The following is a 19,481-nucleotide window of genomic DNA, read 5'->3' as shown; positions in this document are numbered from 1 at the left end:
ATTGGCTAAAAAGCAGCACAGTCATTTGGCCTTGAAGGCTCTCTCTGTACGTCACCAACTGCCTCAGTGCTTTTGTGTATAATTGTGGGGACAGTAGGGCCCCCCAGCTGCAAATCCTGCAGGTAAGAATTTTAACAAATTGACAGATGGCAGCCTTCTGGTAAACAGGCCCAGATGGAGGCCACACAGTTGCCTTCGTAACTCATGGGAACAGCTCTGCCACCGGGACATGCGACTCACATATTTATGGGACTCAATAGGCACCAGATTGGAGACAGAATGTCCTTTTCTTATTTTTCTCTGTAGTTTGTCTGTGCCCTTACCTTTCATACATGATGGACATGTTAAAGTTGTTTATATGCTGTATCTTCTTCCTGTTGTGCATGCCTTTTACCTTTGTTTGTGGCAGTTTTCCTGACACAGAGATTTTTCCATTTTATAAAAGTTGTTTAATCTGTGCTTCTTTTTCTTCGTGACTTCAGGGCTCTTCCCCAACCCCAGGATTATATAAATATTCCTCTAATTTTTCTTTCAGTACCTTATACTGGCTTTTTAAAATGTGTTCATTTCTTTAAGCTGCTTAAAATTCAGTTTACATATTCTACGAGAATAAGCTCCTTTGGCATCACAAATGGACAAAAAGCCCAAGGGAGAAAAATGAGCAAATGTGGCCCCAGCAGATGAAAGGTCATATGAAAAGGGGCCACCAGGACAACACAGGCTCTGAGCAGGACAGGGCTCCAGCTAGGGAGGAGAGAGGCTCTCCATTCATGGTGAAGTTCAACTTCAGTCTCTTGCAACAACTTAAACTCCATTATAGTTTCCTTGACTGCTGTGAAGAACTGAAGATTAGGAAGAGCTTGGAATGGTCCAAAGGCTCGTTTCTCTGCCACTAGTTTTGAGAGCCACAGCCCGTCTCTAAGTTAAGTCCGCTGCCTGAGCATCACCTGGTGAGTCCTGAAACAGGCAGGTTCCTGAGCAGCAACTCTCTGACCTGTGCTAGTAGTGACCCTGGGGATCCCAAAGGTCTCCTGCAAGAAAGGGCTCCCTGCCCTCCATCTGACCTAATAATGTTGCATTTCTTTGGGCAGCTGGCTTCAATGCCAACCCTGCCAATAGGACAAGGCTGGCATTTCCAGAAAACACAGAAATCTGAGAGAGATAGTGAGGGCCAAGGGCTCATGCTAAGCAGAGAGCAGGGGTTTTACTTCGGGGCAATCTAAGCAGCAAACTATGTGACAATTTCTTTCCCACTCTTTGGGGCACAGGAAGTGCACACTGCTGCAACACTTTGTCTCCCAGGCTCATCTTCATCTGGGGAGACTTCATGGGACAGGAAAAAAGGAACATCTTGGCCCCTGAATTGAGAGTTCAAGTCTCCTAACAGAAGCATTTTGCTGGCCTCCTCAGAGTATTCTGGTTAAGCTGTAGCCTTGTGTGCAGAGCAAAGGTGAGCAGAATCAGGCCTTCTCCTGGTGTGGGAGGGTGGGGATGGGGTTCAGTGCCCACCCCCATCTAAGCCACTGCAGATTGTTAGGTCACCTGAAGGGAAAGGTGACTCCCACACACCTCACCCAATCTGGGTGAAGGGGACCCAAAGTGCTTTGGGGTGCCACAAATGTCTGAATTGAGATGCCTTTTTTTTTTTTTACAGTTCTTTATTTTGAGAGAGAGAGACAGAAAGAGAGTGTGAGTGGGGGAGAGGGAGAGACAGAATCCGAAGCAGACTCTGTGCTGTCAGCGTAAGGTCTGACACAGGGCTTGAACTCACAAAATGGGAGATTATGACCTGAGCCGAGATCAAGAGCCGCGACACTTGACTAAGCCACTCAGGCACCCCAAAATGCAGTTTTAAAAAAAGACATTCTTTATACCTCAAAACATTTTTCAGTAAAATTAGGTATGTTTAAAAACCATTAACAACCATCCCTAAATGGGTGCTAGACCAGTCAATCAGCCGCCTACCAGGACCACGTGTTGGTGTACGCCCTCAGGCAGCAGTGTGAGCTGCACACAAATGCGCCACAAACTAGTCAGGCTGTAGATCAAAAGCTACATCTGTGCATGTGGCACCCTGAGACCCAGTGCACCCCACAGCACACGTGCCTGTGCTCAAGACATAACCCCAGACCAGTCCGATGCTTCTGCTTGGGCAGAGCACAGAGTACTTGTTAGCAGGGCACAAACAAGGGACACCATCACATGTCACTACGTGGTTCACTCACACACATGCTAAGGGTTGGCGGGCCCTATATAGCTCTTATTTCATGACTGTGATGAGGCATTCTAGCAGGAGACGGGTATGTTATGTGCAATTCGGCTTTAAGTAAAAATTCCCCACTGAGACATTCAAGGCTAAATATTTACTGGGGAGAGCTCCAAGACCATAAGGATGCTGCAGAGAAATCTGCTACCACTCACAGCCTCAGTACCTTGCCACTGAGACAAAGAATGGATGCGGATACTAAGGCTGATGTTAAGGTGGTAACAGTCCTATCACAGCTCCTGATTTCAAATTTCATAAAGCACCTTCGTCCTAGACAACTGGCTTTAAAATAAGAAAATGACAGAAATGCCACCTTTGACAAAAATTGGATGCCTTTCCTTACCAGGGCAGCCAGCACTGGATGGCATTTGGTGAGCCCCCATGGGCCCACTGCTCTTCCAGGCTCTTTACCTTCACTGCACGGTCTCCACCAATTCTCAAGCTTGGGGGACATCACCCCCAAGCTTACAAAGGAAGGACTGAGACACAGAGAGGTCAAATGACTGACTTAGAAGAAACAGTCAGGAAGCGGCTTGCCTCCTAAGTCCACTGGTTGACATCCTGCCTCAAAATGGTGTGCTAAAATTCTCTGTGGGATTCCATTTCACTGAATTTGAAAACCTCTGCTTGGGGGGTGTTGGGATGAGGTTTGTCACTGAGAGTTCCAGGAGTACTGAGCCACAGCTATCTGGAGGGAAACAGCACAGCAACAGGCCCAGTGCCGAGGTGTACCCACCCACTCACTGCAACACAGGCGGCTGGGCTGCCCCAGCCCCTGGATTCTCCGGCTCAGAGCTGGCCACAGACAGATGAACTGCTTTCTTGCCTTGCCATCAAAATCCACACCGCAAAGGAATGAAGTTGGACCCTTACCTCACACGATAAACAAAAACTAACTCTACGTGGATGAAAGACCTAAATATAAGAGTTAAAACCATAAAAGTCTTAGAAGAAGAAAACAAAGCTCTAAAGTTCTGTAATCTTGGATTAGACCATGCTTTCTAAGGACGTCAATAACATAAGTGACCAAAGGAAAAAAAATGGATGAAATGAACTTCATCAAAATCTAAAACTTTCGTGTTTCAAAGGACAGTACCAAGAAAATGAAAAGATAATTTGCACAATGGGAAAAATATTTACATATCACATTTCTGATAAGGGTCTAATACCCAGAATATATTTAAAAAATTCCTAAAACTCAACCACAAAAACACAAGTAACTTAATTTTTTAAAGTGCCAAGGAGGGGCACCTGGATGGCTCAGTTGGTTTGGGTGTCTGACTTCGGTTCAGGTCATGATTTGAGCCCCACATGGGGTTCTGTGCTGACAGCTCAGAGCCTGCAGTCTGCTTCGTATTGTTCTCCCCCTCTCTCTGCCCCTCCCTTTCTCCCCTCTCAAAAATAAACAAACATTAAAAAAAATTTTTTTAATTAAAAATGAAAAAATAAAATGCCAAGGATATCTGAATACATTTCTCCACTGACGGTGTACAAATGACAAATAAGCATACGAAAAGAGGCAGCCTCATTAGGGAAATGCAAATCAAAACAAGGAGACACCACTTCACACCCACTAGGATGGCTATCAAAAAAAGTGGACAGTACCAAGTTCAACAAGGATGTGGGGGGAAGAGAGCCTGTATATTACTGATAGGAATGTCAAATGGAAAAATTTTGGCAGCTCCCCACAGGACCCAGCAATGCCACTCTTTATATATCCCCAACAGAAAGGAAAATATATGGTCCATATAAAAACTTATATGTGAATGTTCACAGCAGCATTATGCATAATAGCCAAAACATGGAAACCCAAATGTCCGTTGACTGAAAGATAATGTCGTACATCTAAACAGCAGAATATTACTCAGCCAAAAAAGGACCAGAGTACAATACAAATGGACCTTGCAAGCATCATGCTAAGCAAAAGAAGCCCATCACAAAGGCCACATTTGTATGATTCCATTTATATGAAATGTCCAGAATAGGCAAATCCATGGGGTACAGAAAGTACATCAGTGATTACTGATGGGTACACAGTTCCTTTTCAGAATGATGAATGTTCTGGAATTAGACAGTGGTGATATCCACACAACTATGTGAATATACTAAAACCAAGGAACTGTATGCCTTACAAGAGTGAATTCTATGGTATGTGAATTCTATTTTAACGAAAAAAAAACCCACAAAAAAACAAAAAACCAGGCTCAGGACAAGTAGGGTTCCCTGAGCCAGACCTGTCCAACGTCAGCCCCACAAGAAGTGGAACACATTGGGGACAATTTCAGTGAGGATGCTGATGGGACAAGGGTCGGCAGAAACATTCCCTTTAGAGCATCCAGCCTACAGAAAAGGCTGACAAATCTTTCAGGTCCTGTTTGTTCAAACTCATTTGAAGATCTAGTGGTTCTCAACCAGGTGCAATTTTGTCCCTCAGGGGAATATTTGTCAGTGCGTGAGGCCATTTTGGTTGTCACAACCTGGGGCGGCTACTGGCGTCCAGGGGGCAGAGTACAGAGATGCCGCTCAGCAGTGCACAGGACAATCCTCATGACAATCATCCAGCCCCAAAGGTCAACAGTGCCACGGCTGAGAAACCAGGATTTAAGGTAATGATGGGTCAATTACTTTTTTAAAATCCTTGCATGTATACAACCCAGGGCCCTTCTTCTTTTTTTTTTATTTATTTTTATTTTTTATTATTTTTTATTTTTTGAGAGACAGACAGAGAGCAAGCTGGGGAAGGAGCAGAGAGGGGGGAGACACAGAATCTAAAGCATGCTCCAGACTCTGAGCTGTCAGCACAGAGCCCGATGAGGGGCTCGAACTCACAAACTGCGAGAACATGACCTGAGCTGAAGTTGGACACTTAACCGACTGAGCCACCCAGGCACTCCCATGGGCCCTTGTGATAACAGTAATTTCAATATGTCCGATATGTTCCAAACGGTAGAGCATGCCTCAAACCAGAACCTCAGATGTGGGCCAGCCCAGGCCTACCTCAGGCAAACCAATCTCAGAAGAGCAGCCCAGGCCTTTCCATGCTCAGAGCTGGGCAAACCTGAGGTAGCCAGGAGATTTGTTCCTCAAAGGCCTAGGTCTTAACTAATGAATTATACTTTCAAAGGGCTGCTTATCAAGTTTTAGCCTTTAATGACCAATCAAAGCTTTCTTAAAGAACAGCATTTCCTAAAATACTAACCGACAGTTTCTCTGAAAAACTCCCATAAGGAATGGAAATTTTTCCTCACATACAGAAAGAAAATGTAAAAAAAAAAATACCTACAACAGGAAACTGCTAGCCACATACACTACTGGTATATGCTGAATAAAATCCAAAGCATTTATATAGATACATGCCATCTGTAAATGTCACCCTTTTTCCTCACAGCCCCTCCAAGCTTAGTGACCCAATACTAGCGTTATCACCAAATTTCCAGGCTCTATCTAGCACTCCAAGAAAGGTTCAACTGTCCTACTCTGAAAGCACTTCAAGAAAGTTGTGTTTTAAACATTATTGGAGCCTTTAAGGCCACAACCTACAGGTCCCTTCCTAAAAGATAAGCCTGAAAATGGAATGGGTTCTTTCATATCTTCATCACGTAGAGAGAAAACGATTAAATGTCAATTATCCAAAAACCTATCACCCAGAGATGATTCTTAGTATTGTGGTATATGATCTTTCAGAATTTTCCTGGACAAATATTCCCACATAAACCTATTTTCAAAAAAACAGGACCATTTTATAGCCTTCTCATTTCATATAGTAATATACTTATTTTCCTTTGTCAATGAATCCACAGCTGCACCATCATTTTCTAGCAGAATATCCAATTACATGATCAAAAATCCTGTGATTTTTTAAAAAACCACCTCCACTGGACTTTTGATAGTCTTCAGTATTTTGCTACTATCCTGGAATGTACCTATATCCTTTTCTTTTCTTTTCCTTTTTTTTTTAAATTTACTTTGAGAGAGAAGGGGGGCAGGCATGAGCGAGCTGGGGAGGGGCAGTGAGAGAAAGAGAGGGAGAGGGAGGGAGGGAGGGAGAGAGGGAGGGAGAGAGGGAGGGAGGGAGGGAGAGAGGGAGGGAGGGAGGGAGAGAGGGAGGGAGGGAGAGAGGGAGGGAGAGAGGGAGGGAGAGAGGGAGGGAGGGAGGGAGGGAGAGAGAGAGGGAGGGAGGGAGGGAGGGAGGGAGAGAGGGAGGGAGAGAGGGAGGGAGGGAGAGAGAATCCCAAACAGGCTCCACACTGCCACCACAGAGCCCAATGCGGAGTGTGAATCCACAAACAGTGAGATCGTGACCTGAGCCGAAATCTAGAGTCAGATTCTCAACCTACTTAGCCACCGACTGAGCCACCCATACCTATATCCTTTTCACAGTGGCCTGACTTTCCCCCACTAGAATAAATTCGAAGAAGTGGAATTGTTAGCTGTTTTCAATGTTTGAGTTTCACACAGCTGAACTTCCCTGTGTGAAGTGTGACAGCTCGTCCTGTCACCAGCAGCCCATGAAAGTTGTTCCTCTATCCAAAGGGAGTACAGAGCCGCTCCAGGGCATATACTGTAGTCTATCTATCTACGGACACTCGGCACCCTGGACCCTGAAGATGCCCTCAGATAGCAATATTCTGCTGACACAGCCTGACTCCTTAGTCCTGAGCTGTAAACCAACAACGAAATGATAGTCTGTGCCAGGTGTCAGCTGTTTCTAATCTACCCGCATCCATTTGGACGGAAAACTAGCTTCAACACCCACAGGCTGTTTTTGCTCAACAAAATGCCATGTGGTAAAGGAAAACCTGTCTGTGGCTACAGGCTAATTTAGAGCAAATCTGTCAACAAACATGCTCCTGCCCATATCCCGTCCCCACCCTGGTGATGTTCCTACATCTTTCTAACCTCGGGGTCAAACCCCAGCCCACCTCTCCTGAAAGCTGAGACTGAACACTGATTTATGCCTTGAGCTGTGGTGGCTGCAGGCTTGCAAGGGGACTTACTAGGAGGAACTTACATAGAAATGAAAATGTAAGAAGTGGGCCAGCACGCTGGGGGCCACACCAGGGAAGGTGGCCAGGAGCGTCTGCAGGTAGATCTCCAGATCCTTCTCTCTCTTCTCCACCAAGCTTCTCGAGTTTTTCCCAATTATCTTTTTGGGCGGAAGTAGGTTTTTATCAATTTTCCTTTCTGCAACCAGCTGTAAGAAAACAGAAGCACGGTCAACCACAGACCAAGAGGTTCTGCAATGGTGCAGGACCAAGGCAAGCAGCCTGCGGACAGGAGCCTGTCACAACTTCCACAACCCGTCTTGGCAGCAGTGTCAGAATTAGTGACCAAACTAGTGTATCTGGAACTTGGCCTCATCAGAGTCAACTAGGATTAGAAATACCACTACAATCCCAGACAAGGAGCTCCATCTGGAGACTGTGGAGACATTCAGAAAATACCTCCAGGCCTCTAAAAACCATCATCTTTTCCAAACCAGAATGGAAAAGAATCAGGGCAGTACTCTGTCTTTAAAACACTCATGTTGCAAATGACCCAGAGAAAGGCAGCTCTACCCAAAAACAAAGAAAGAAATGGAATCACAGCTGGATATTAAAGTATAGGCTCTGGAATAGCTACAGTCAGGTGAAACAAGTTCAAACCTGTTTCCTCTCCAGGAAACTAAACATTATAGGCACGGAGCCGGTTCTGCCCTAAATTTAATGTGTGGCACAATGGGAATTTGGCCTAAAAGCACCCCCCCCCCCAAGCCCTGAGACACAGATCCCCAGTTCTCAAGAATTACCTTTTCGTGCAGATCATAGAAATCGCTGTAGCGGTGCTTGACTGTCCATTCATGGCTGCCAACAGTGACCTGGATGATGTAAACCTACAAGCGAAAACCAATAGTCCTTGCCCAGCCAGCAACAAGGAAAGCCTAGTTCTCCCCTCAGCAATAGCTGCAGGCCACCCAGACGGTCCCAGCACCCAGGCCAAAGCTAGGCTGCCCTTGCCTGTTAGCCTCTGCATCTGACCCTAAGCAGCAGGACCCCCTCTCAACCTCCTCCACAGTCCTAGCACTGGCTGGCAGGCACATGGAATCGATCTGTGGCTCTGTCCAACAGTGTGGAACAAAAAAGGTGACCATCCTATCAAGCCATCTCTTTAGTTTTTTTGTTTGTTTGTTTGTTTTTTTGTTTTTTTTTTTTTACTTCCAGCCTCCAACCTGAGCTGCAGGCAAGGCCACCCTTCCAGGGGAGGCAAAACAGGGTGGGGTCTGGAGGGACTAGCTTCTCTGCTGTATATTTTTCCAGGTGCCCCAACTATATCCTAGAAGCAAGTCCCTTCCCGAAGCTTTCAGCTGGTTCATGGCTATGATTTCTGTTGCTGAGCCAGGAGTCAAAGAACTAAGAAGTTGATGGGAGGGCGGGGGAAGAGCAGTGATGAACAATCAAATCCTAGCAGAAGGCAATATAGCTTAGCGGTTAAGGGAATGGGCCCTGGAGTCAAGGAAGACCTGAGTTCAAAACTCAGGTTCTGCCATTTCCCGGCTGTGGCTTATGTAAGTGACTGGGAGCCTAAATTCTCTCTGAGCCTCAGTTTTTCCACCTTAAAATCTGATAGGCTTAACAATCGAATAAAGTAATTCACGTAAAATGCTTCGTACAAGGCGTGACATGTAGCAAATGTTCAACAAACATAGGTGTGTTAATAATATTCAACTCAGCACAGCCAGAGACAAGCCGTAGGGTCAGCCTGGATCACCACTTCCCTGGTACCCATGCAGAGGAAGGCCTCAACCCCTCCGAATGAGAGCTTTTTGGAACTGACGTCCCAGCTGAATGCTGCTTAGGGGTGATGGACAGCCAGCCATCTGCTCAGAGATCTTAACCCTCACCTGGAGAGGCCCTCTGGTCCCAGTGTCCTGCCCCTCTCTGCAGCATGCAGGGAAGGGGGAGGAGAAATAATCAACTCAGCTGAAGCCTCCAAGGAAGAGCAGCCATTTCTCTAGGACCGGCCTGTTGCTCCAGGATCCTCCCCCAGCCCCTTTCCAGCCTGGCAGCTTCCCTCTCCCTCCTGCTGCCCAGGAAAGGAAAAAGAGCCAGGGAAATGACCCTTAGGAGGAGGGTTAGGATGAGGCCCAAAGTGGTGGGGTGAAGGCAGGGCCAAAGCCCCCCACCCCCACCACTTCCCACCCTCAGGGAACAAAGAACCAGAGGCTGGGAGATGCTCAACACGCCCCCACCCCAAGACCAGTCCCTGCTAGGCAGCCTACCAGGTCCAGCAACCTGGTGATCAACCCCATCCAGACCCAGAAAAGCCTCCCAACTCCATCACAGTTTGGAGCTCCATCTCCCTTTTCTGTTCTCCACCTCCCCAGCTTTGATTGAAGTGTGTGGGCGGCATGCTGCCCCGACAGCCCCCGCCCCCCTCCCCCCGCGCAAACCATGAAGACCCCTGAGGTTCCTGGGTCTTAACAGTTTCTGTCCAGAGTGACCATCTCAATTCCCCTGTGTCACGGCTCCACTCCTCCCCCATTCTGGTCATTGCCTGACCCCCTAGGGCCTCGGAGCTCCAGATCCCCCCGTCATTTTTAAAGCAAATCTCAATTGCGACCCCAACCCCCCCCCCAAGATCAAGACCCCGCTCCCTCTTCTTCAGGGCCTGCAGGGACCCCCGAACCTTTCCCCTGATTACATCCATCTGAGACCCCTCCCCTCCTGGAGCCCCTGTCACGTCCTCCCAGGCCCGCGCCCTTCCAGGCCTAGAGGATCTACAAGGGCCTCCGCCTCATCTAGACTCCCGTCTTCCGCAGACCCCCTTTATCCCCAGATCCTCCCCAACCCTAACCTTTTCTGAAAATGTACCCATTCCCCAAGCTCCCTCCCTGGACCCAACCCGGGACCCTGTTTCCGGACATGCGGAACCGAACCCCCTTCCCCAGATTCCTCTCCTCGAAATCGGGGCCCCCGCTACCCCCTCCTCACCGGTGGCGGGGCCCAGATACCCCCCAATCCTCTCGACTCGGACTTCGGGTTCCAGTCGCTACCCCTAGTTATGGCGCTCGCGCCCCCTGCACACCGTATACGTGTCCACGAGCTCGGAGCCCACGACGCGCGCCTCCTTGACTGGCTCGGCCTCTCGCTCCGGCCCGAAGCAGCGCGCCGCCGCCGCCATATTCCGGGATCCGTTGCTGCAGCCGCTGCCGCCGGTCGCAGACTGGCAGGAGCAAGGGGCGGGGTCGGCGTCCCACCCGCCCCCGTCGCACGCTGTGCCGCCATCTTGGCCCCGCCTCCTCCTCGCGCCCTCGCCCCGCCCCTCGCGTGTAATTGACAGCAGCCGCCAAAGGCGCGCGTGCGCAAGCCGTAGAGGCCTGAGAGTTTGTATGATTAGTGATCTGTGTCTTGCGGTACTCCCTGCAGCCTGGGAGAAGACATGCACTGGGCCGGGGACAGTCCTGTACATTGCCACTCGGTGCCCTGGAAGGGAGGACAGAAGATCCCGCACCTCCCGGGCAACCCAAAGCAAGTCATTGCACCACCTGGCCTCAGTTTCCCAGTCCCGAAAAGGGACAGGCCAAACCTGGCTTTCAGGCTCATTCCCTGTCGGACACGAGAGGGTTGAAGGAGACATATGAGCTGTGCTTAGAGCCCGAGCTGGACAGAGGTTCTTAACCTCTCCAAGACTTGGAGAGCTGTTTTATCATAAGAGGTTAATCAATGCAGTGCCCAGCACTCAAGGCCTGGAGCTTGTGTGGTTATCAAGTGGGGGTTCTGCATGTAGGTGGGAGGGATATGTGCTGGCCATCGAGTGCAAGACCCCCAGATGGTGCCCTACCAGAGCTCAGAAGGAGGGGATGGCAGACTGGCCCTGGACACAGAAACTACAGTGCTGGAATGGGAGAAGCACAGGTACAGAGAATCCTAACTGGGGAAGCCCCCAGACCCAGAAGAGGGAGATGGTAACCCAGCTGGAGGGGATAGTAGCACAGATAGAGCATCTGTGTTTATTGAATGACTAAGTGAAGCTTACTCAAGCCCAGAGCACTCCTTGGGGAGATGAGAGGTCTTGGGCATGGATCCTCTGACACTCCTGGCTGAAGGGGTCCGGACCACTCTGTACTAAGGTGGGTCAATAACTTCCTTCTCCAGTGGTATCTGGGTAGCTCAGTCGGTTAAGCCTCTGACTTCAGCTCAGGTCATGATCTCATGGGTTGTGGGTTCTAGCCCCTTGTCAGACTCTGTGCTAACAGCCTGGAGCCTGCTTTGGATTCTGTGTCTCACCTCTCTCTCTTTGCCCTTCCCCCACCTGTGTGCATGCCCCCCCCCCAAAGTAAATAAATAAACTTTTTAAAAAACTAAAAAAAAAAATAATAACTTCCTTCTCCAACAGTTACACAGCACCATACTCTGAGCTTGGCTTTCAAAGCTTCTCTTGGCACAGCCTCTCCTTGCTTACTGCTGGCCAGCACCCCCCCCCAACTCCCCCCCCCCCCCCAGCAGGTTTAACTTAAGCCAGGGACTACCAAGTCGGTCATACCTTGAGCAAGTCACTAGTTCCTCCAGGAGCCTCAGTTTCCTCATCTGAAAAGTGGGAATAATATTGCCCACCTCTCTAATCAGATAGGAGTTGAGTAACTGCGTATAGGAGCCTAGATTGGGGTCCACTACTTTGCAGCATCTGTCCTGTCTTCGGCTCATGTTTTCATTCATTCAAGAAACCTTTCCAGAGGGTCCCTTGGGGGACATGGGGGACAGAGAGGGAAAGATGTGGTCCTTGCAGCCCTTCCTCTGCTCCCTGCACTGGGCAGAGGACACAGGAACTCAAGCCAGCCTGAGATCACCAGGGCTGGGGGAGGGGGTGGAGGATACTGCAAGCAGGGGTGGGCTGGGCCAGCAGGAATGTGGTGGGGCAGGGCTATTTAAGCCCAGGACTGGCTGGCAACGCCAGCAGCCTGCCCTGTGAGCCGCCAGCATGGATGACATCTACAAGGCTGCGGTGAGGGACTGGGCTGGGCAGGGCTGGGCAGGGCTGGGGTGGGTGGGCCCACTGGGGGCTCACTCAACTCAGGATGGGGGTGGGCACAAAGGTGGTAGAGACCCAGGAAAGGGCCCTGCACTTTCAGCCCAAGCCCTCAAGGGGACGATGGATCTGGCATTCCAGTTCTAGGGTGTGGAAGGAATGAGGGGTTCAGGGTCTGGAGAGAAGCTGTCAGGTGGGTGGAGGAGATCACAGCTTTTAGCATCATGTCTGTCCCCATCTCCAAGTGTCTGTAGTCTGTGTCACTGTCTTCCGGCCACATCTCCCTTCACTTGTGTCTGTGGTCTCTGGACCTTTGCCTTTTTTAGTCTTTTTCCATCTCTTTGTTCCTTCCAAGCTGTCCCTCCGAGTCTCTGCTGCTGTCTCCCTGTCCCCCCGACCCCTTCCTGCCCCTTACATTCTGCTTCTCACACTCACGATCCCCCACCTACCTCCAGTTCCTTGGATGGCTGAAGATGCTGTGGAGGGTGGGACAAGAGTTTGAGGAGGGGGCTGGAGAGCTGGAATCCTAAGCTGGAGAAGGGGCTTTGAAGTTTGAGGTAGACAGGGAAGCACTGGCCACAGGGGAGAGACTGGGAAAAGGGAATAGAGAACTGGGGCCCCAGCCCACATCAGGCCTGGCAGGCACAAGTCTCGGTGGTTTAGCCAGGGGTGAGGGCTGGAGAGTGGTCACCCCAAGTCCCTGCAGCATCCTGGGGTCACAGAGGGGTTTTAGATGCTAGTCCCTCCCAGGAGGGGGGTGTTGCTGACCTCCCCCTGCCCCAGAGACAAGGACATTCGGCACAGACAGCTGTCCCCAAGGGAACCCTTCCCTCCACCCTGGTAGTGCAGCCCCCCTCCTGGGCAGGGAAGATCTACAGCTGGCTCTGGGGGCGTCCCTGCCTATCCCGCAGGAGTCCATGGATCTGGGGCGGGTAGCCCTCCACCCTGTGCCCATACAAGGCCTGGCGGGGCTGGGGACTAATTTTGGCTTCTGAGGCACCATCAGGCCAGGGGGCCAGATAACGCTGCCCCACCCCCTGCATGCCAGAGTCTCCAGAACAATCACCAGGTTTAACTTTGTCCCCCGTTAAAAATAGCCCAGTGGCTATCCCGGTCAGATTACTGTGGGTGGCTTTGCCCATCCCCACACTGGTTTTATTGTCCCAACCTGAGGGACAGCTGTCCCTCAGGCCACTCAGCTTGGGTTTCAGAAGGGGGGCCAAAAGGGCATTGAGTGAGTGGTCACTGACTATTGTTACTCAGGGTCACCTTGGCCCTGGAGGGGGCACCCACCTGTCACCCTGGCCCTAAGCCCAGTCTTAGTGAGACCAGCTGGGTCACCTCAGGGCTTCAGGGACAGGGAGGGAGGCCTGAGGACTGTGACCTGGGAATGGCCTGTCTATTCCTGGCTTCACTCTTCCTATCTGTGGAATGGGTTGGTTTCCTTAAAAGCAACTAAGGCCTGAGTCTGAGTCCTGAGACCTCTTTTCCTCTCTAGGTAGAACAGCTGACAGAAGAGCAGAAAAATGGTGAGTGCCCAAACATATGTGTGGGGACAGCAGGGCTGGGCTGGGAGAGCATGAGGACCCCAGAGGCTGGGTCCCTCTCAGTGTGACCCACTGAGGTCTTGGGGGGAAATGGGCAAGTTGGCAGGTGGCCCCAGGGGTCTGGCCTTCTGGGGTCTTTGCTTCTGAGCCCTGGCCACTCTGCACTTCCCCCCTACCTTGGACACAGAGTTCAAGGCAGCCTTTGACATCTTCGTGCTGGGCGCTGAGGATGGCTGCATCAGTACCAAGGAGCTGGGCAAGGTGATGAGGATGCTGGGACAGAACCCCACACCTGAGGAGCTGCAGGAGATGATTGATGAGGTGGATGAGGACGGTGAGCCCCTCTGTCCCCCCCCCCCGCCCCGCCCCAGGCTCCAGACCCATATCACCCTCTGGTTGCTGAGGACCTGAGTCCTGACTCCGCCACTTATTATTCTGTGCCCTTGAAGGAACTATTTTGCCTCCCTGAGCCTCAGTAATCTCATCTATGAAATGGGGATAACGACCGCACTCGTCTCACAGCGTTGCTAAAAGGATGCAGCAACAATACTGGGGTCTAATGTTGAGACCATTGTAACCGTCCCTCACTAATGGCTGTGCTGCTAACCTTGTAGGCAGTGGCACCGTGGACTTTGATGAGTTCCTGGTCATGATGGTTCGGTGCATGAAGGATGACAGCAAAGGAAAGTCTGAGGAGGAGCTGTCAGACCTCTTCCGCATGTTTGACAAGTGAGTGCATGACGCTGGACCTCTGACCCTGAACCTAACAGAGCTGGGGAAAGGGGGACAGTTTGTGATGTCAAGGTCTCAGTCTCCCATTCTATGCAATGGGGGAATGGGATGCCCCACCTCCCAGTGGCCCTGCCTTGCCTCTTGGGGTCATGGGTGGGGCTGCTTCTTCCCTTCATCTAGCCCCCACCATGAGCTCTCGAGGTCCCCTTCACCCTCTCCACCCCACTCCCCACCCCCCAGAAATGCTGATGGCTACATCGACCTGGATGAGCTGAAGGTGATGCTTCAAGCTACAGGTGAGACCATCACAGAAGATGACATTGAGGAGCTCATGAAGGATGGTGACAAGAACAACGATGGCCGCATTGACTATGATGGTGAGGGGCGGGGTGTGCTGGGTCCCCGTTGCCCACACCCTGCCTAGCCCCCTTCTCTGACCGAGACCTGTCTCTCTCTCCACAGAGTTCCTGGAGTTCATGAAGGGGGTGGAGTAGACACCAACCCTCTCCCAGAGCTGCCTGTGCTACCTGGCGACTCCAGCCGGACCCTGGGGTGGGGGTAAGGGACCAGGGTCCCCAGCATGTGAGCTTGGGTGTGTCCTTGGCCGACCGTGGGCCCTCACTGACTGCCTCCCCCAGCCCTATCCTAGGGAACTCAAATAAAGCCCTGCTCCCTGGAGGCCTGGTGTCTGGCTTTCATTCCCGGGGGGCTGTGGATGCTCCACCAGGGTCCACTGATGCTCTGATGACCACTTCCTGCTTTATCTCAGAGCCTGTGTTCTGCCCATCCCTGTACATAGGCTTCTGCCAGAGGGGTTAGATTAGATTAGAGATTACCATGTTCCATGGCCTGCTGACTCCTTTCTATGACTGTTGATGTCCAGATGATTCAGCATCTGGAATTGGTGGTGGCCTGGGAATCCACATTTAACAGGCTCCTGGCGGCTGTGGCTCTGGTCAGCCAGTTGGCTGAGAGGTCCTGTGCTTGGAGAGAACAGGGCACCCTTCTAGGCCCTGGAGGCCACTCGGCACAGCAGCCCAGCTCCTTCTCGGCTCTGGTTGTGGAGAAGCAGGATGCCACATGGGCTCAGTAGGCTGTAGTACCAGTCCATGTGCCCGCTCGCTTGCATTTCGTGCTGGCAACACTGATTCCCTAGCACTGAGGGACACACTGTCTATTCTCTTTCCACTCACCCATTTGCCAGGTGAGGACCCCAGCACCCAGAGAGGCACAGGGACCTGTCAAGGTCATCCAGCGAGCCTGGCAGAGAGCAGAGAGCCTGGCTCCCAGGCCAGGGCTCTGTCTGATGAACCAGGTCCAGACGGGTATAATTTCCAGTTCTCCTGAGCCTCAGAGGCTCCAGCGACCCACTTTCCCTTCCTGACAGAATGGAAGTGTGAGACTTGGTGGCTCTCAGCTTAATGGGGGCCAGAGCTGCAGCCAGAACATTGAGTGGCTGCAAGTGGCACTGGCCTTGGAGCGGGGGCCACAAGGACATGGAGGTATCAGCATGGTGCTTGCAGGAGCGACAGCTGCCACGGTGTGTAGGCTCCATCCAGAATGCCAGCAGCTGTCCTTGCTCCGCCCCACCGCTCCGAGGCCTCTCCACCTGTGCCCCAGCCTTAGCATTCCCCAGACAGGCCCAGCATTCCGGAGATGGTCTGGAATTCTGGGGATGCCTCCAGTGGAGACCAGAGCCACAGGAGCTGCCTGGTCCCTGGGGAGGCCTGAGGGGAGATCTGAGGGGTCCCTTCAGGCCCACCCTTGGGAGCAGGAGAACTCAAGGACCTACACGTACACCTAGGAATGACAACATCCCAGAAGAGCAGGTGGGGCCACAGTGGGCCCACCTGCCAGTGCGCCATTCCACAGTTTAAGCACATACCTACTTTATGCCTGGCGTGGGCTGTATGCAACCCTCCAGAGGGAAGCCTCGTCCCTAATTTCATGAAATTTACCATCAACTTGGGAAGACAAAAGAGAGCAATGAGTGCAGTGAGGAGAGCAGTGTATGCTGGAATGGGGATTGTAGAGATGTGATGACCAGTGGTCCAGGAAGGCTTCCTGGAGGAAGTGAATTTCTGGTGGGACAATCACAGAAGAGATGAAGAGTCCTTTGTCCATGTCAAAGTTGAGATACCTCTGGGACAGGATGGTGGGGATGTCAAAGTGGGACTGGAGCTAAGTGAGAGGGCAGAAAGAGGACTATAAACTCAGGTGTCATCGGAGTAAGAAGGTAACAGAGATGCCCTGGTCCTGGATGAGGGCCCCGGGGAGAGTATAGAGAGAGGTGGCCCACAACTGGACACTGGACATCCCGCATAGGTTGTCCAAGAGAGGAGATGCAGCCAGGGGCATGGGAGAGACCCTGGGTGAGTGAGGGGCTCAGGGGGGAGGGATGGAGGCATTGAAAGCGGCTGGTGACCCTGAGGTTAGGGAACTAGAGGCTCCTAAGGCCTTGGCCACCTGAACATGAGGGTTTCATTGGAGCAATGGGATGGGAGCCCAACTGGAGAGGATCAAAGGAGTGAGGCAAGGCAAAGGGGAAATGGTGAGCATGGACAGTACTGGTGAAGTCTTACAGGAAATGCACCGACGCTGCAGGGAGATGTGGAGTCCAGGGACGCTCATTGAAGGAGGTGGGGCAGGGAATGATTGGGAAAAACCCAGTGAAGCTGGCAAAGGGTAATGCAAGACACAGAGGCAAGCCTATAGAAGGTGGGTGGCAACGTGTCTCTGGGGAGTGTTTTAAGGGTCTGCTTCTAAGTGCTGGGCCCCTGGATCCAAGCTGGACAAGGAGACAGGGGCTGGAATGGAGGCAACGAAGAAAGAACCGTGGCAGTGGGGTTACTGAGTGCAGGAGGGGGTGCCCAGGGGAAGACATGTTCTGAACGGAGATGCCGAAGGTTACCTCCCTATTGGTGGTGAGCTGGAGGATGGGTGGCTGATGTGGGGGCAGGGAGAGGTGGTTGTCTGCGAGGAGAACCGGGGGGAGAGGGGGGCACCCAGGGGATGTGGGATGCTGTTGGGATTGGGAAAGAAGAGAGAAACTCCAAGAGTTAAGCTTTCTGTGAACAAAACAGGAGGATGGCTGGATCAGCTATCAAGAGGTTACATGTGGGTAGGGGGGTGGCTGGCTGTGCCTTAAAGAGAGGTCCAGAGTCAGGGGGAGCCTGTGCGATTGTCCCAATGTCTCTTCTAGAATGAGGTTGGTTGGGGAGGAACCAGAGGCATCCATTCCTTCCAGGCATGCTCACCCCAGAATTCTAGCTGGCAGAGGCCGGGCTATGGCCCTCCACATACCTACCTGGTGGGGCCTGATGTGTGAGCACGCACATCACACATGTCTATGGCCACGGGCTCACAAGTTCCCATCAGCACATGGCACTAAGCTCCCTACATGCATCACCTAATTTGACTGTTTTGCTGTATTCAGTCCTCTCCCTTTTTTCTGCACTGTGTGTCATCTTTTGCCTAGATAGTGCTTGCTCCATGAAGCCTCCCTTGATTTCTTGATCAGAATCAATTACCGGAGTCTCCTACTGCCCCTACCTTTTCATATTATGATTGTCTGGTTGCTGCCTGCTGCTCCAGGGTCTTTGGTTTCTGCTGAGTGGCCCCACTGCCAAAGCACAGGGCTTGACACAGTGGGCAGCTTTAGGACCTCCTGCAGTTCCCTCTTTGTCCAGTAGGTGACACAAGATGCTCGTGGCTGGGCCCATTGATCTGAGGTATCAAGGGTACCCTCGGAGTCTGTTTTCCAACTTACAGCCAGCAAGCATTGGCCTTCACAGAAGATCCTTACCCCCTTCCCTGACTGGGAAAATGAGGCCCAAAGAGGGAGAAGACCTGCCCGAGGCCATACAACAAGTTAACAGTAGGCCTGGGGCTCCCAGCCCCCGCCACAGGCTGTTTTTCTGCAGTGTGGAGTGGCCTGCCCTGTGCATCCTGCTCCGATAGACCCGGGTCTCCCTGCAGCTGCAGCTGGGTGCCTAGCTAAACTGAGACCCCCAGGGTGAGCTGGCTGACTGAGGAGCTGTGGGCCTCCTGCCCACAGCTGGTGGCCACATGCTAGATGAGAGGCTATGTCCAAACCAATCTTCAGCCAGACGTTGGCCCCCAGCCCGGTTTTCAGGCTGAAACATCTCCCCAGGGAGATAGAGGCAGAGGGGCTCCAGCCTTCTGAGGGCTCATGACATAATCACCACCATGGCAGGCCCTGAACAAGCACACCTCACTCGTATAGAGCCTGTTACACCCAAGGTGGCTGCTCCCTGCCCACGGAAGGAGACTGAGGCCCAAAGAGGGAAAGGCTTTAGCCAAGTTTCTCCAAGGAGCCAGAGGCTGGGTGGGCTGACACTAGTCCCTGACCTCCCTGAGAAATCGCTTGCCCAATGCCAGGAGGCATTGCATATGCCCTGGGAAGAGGCATATATGTATTATGGGGAGATGGAGACAGGGAGACAGGGTTCCAGGTCCCTGGGTCATTCTCATGCTGACTCTAGGAGCCAACCTGTTTCCCTTGCAGGGATGAGATGGGGGTGGGGGAGACAGGACCCCAGTACTCCAGGAGCCCCAGAAGATAAAGAGAGTCACAGGAAGGCCCAGGGCTGAGTGGAGTCTGTTCTCAGCCTGCTGTGTGGCCTGAGCCAGGTCCTTCCCTCTCTAATGCCCCCAAGTTTCCTGACCACTATCTAAGGGCTCAGGCTCGTCCACCTGGGAGACCTAATTTGCAGGAGTTTCTAGAATCCTTGGAGCTCCAACTCCAGCTGAAGTTTGAAATCTTAGTGCCTAGAGCCTCAGATCTGAGTAAAGGGCTCTGGGGTGGAGTACTGTGGGTGAGGGGGTGCAGAGACAGGAGCTGCTGTGGGATGGGGGGCATAGGGAGGTCCCCTTACTTACCCCTACTCAACCCCTCAGCCTTGTGTCTC

General features: G+C 51.8%; 2 protein-coding genes across 4 annotated transcripts in view; one reads left to right on the top strand and one right to left on the bottom strand.

Moving 5' to 3' along the window:
• Positions 1 to 11,969, bottom strand: part of NISCH (nischarin) — a 34,518-nt gene extending 22,549 nt beyond the window's left edge. The window contains exons 1-4 of one of the 3 annotated variants that reach the window (XM_047832387.1): positions 11,789 to 11,969; positions 10,237 to 10,468; positions 8,055 to 8,138; positions 7,278 to 7,460 (exon numbers count right to left, since the gene is read on the bottom strand). In XM_047832387.1, coding sequence (XP_047688343.1) covers positions 7,278 to 7,460; positions 8,055 to 8,138; positions 10,237 to 10,468; positions 11,789 to 11,961 — 672 coding nt within the window. In that variant the 5' untranslated portion in view covers positions 11,962 to 11,969. Of the gene's footprint in view, positions 1 to 7,277; positions 7,461 to 8,054; positions 8,139 to 10,236; positions 10,469 to 11,788 lie in introns of those variants that run through there. The other 2 variants (XM_047832403.1, XM_047832395.1) reach the window with 2 other exon arrangements.
• A 218-nt stretch (positions 11,970 to 12,187) lies between these two features.
• Positions 12,188 to 15,210, top strand: TNNC1 (troponin C1, slow skeletal and cardiac type). Its single transcript, XM_047832449.1, has 6 exons — positions 12,188 to 12,247; positions 13,770 to 13,800; positions 14,006 to 14,152; positions 14,433 to 14,547; positions 14,791 to 14,927; positions 15,013 to 15,210. Exons 1-6 carry the CDS (start codon positions 12,224 to 12,226, stop codon positions 15,042 to 15,044), a joined length of 486 nt encoding a protein of 161 aa, XP_047688405.1. The 5' UTR covers positions 12,188 to 12,223; the 3' UTR covers positions 15,045 to 15,210.
• The last annotated feature ends 4,271 nt before the right edge of the window (positions 15,211 to 19,481 follow it).

The sequence above is a fragment of the Prionailurus viverrinus genome, chromosome A2 (genome assembly GCF_022837055.1).
Source record: "Prionailurus viverrinus isolate Anna chromosome A2, UM_Priviv_1.0, whole genome shotgun sequence".
Classification (NCBI taxonomy): Eukaryota; Metazoa; Chordata; class Mammalia; order Carnivora; family Felidae; genus Prionailurus; species Prionailurus viverrinus.
This window is presented reverse-complemented; position numbering and strand designations above follow the sequence as displayed.

What these genes read in the sequence shown, in the direction of transcription:
- TNNC1 (XM_047832449.1), top strand. Translation starts at nt 12,224, where the DNA reads ATGGATGACATCTACAAGGCTGCG. An exon ending in ATGACATCTACAAGGCTGCG is followed by an intron (nt 12,248 to 13,769) that starts GTGAGGGACTGG and finishes TTTCCTCTCTAG; the next exon opens with GTAGAACAGCTGACAGAAGA. An exon ending in TGGCCGCATTGACTATGATG is followed by an intron (nt 14,928 to 15,012) that starts GTGAGGGGCGGG and finishes CTCTCTCCACAG; the next exon opens with AGTTCCTGGAGTTCATGAAG.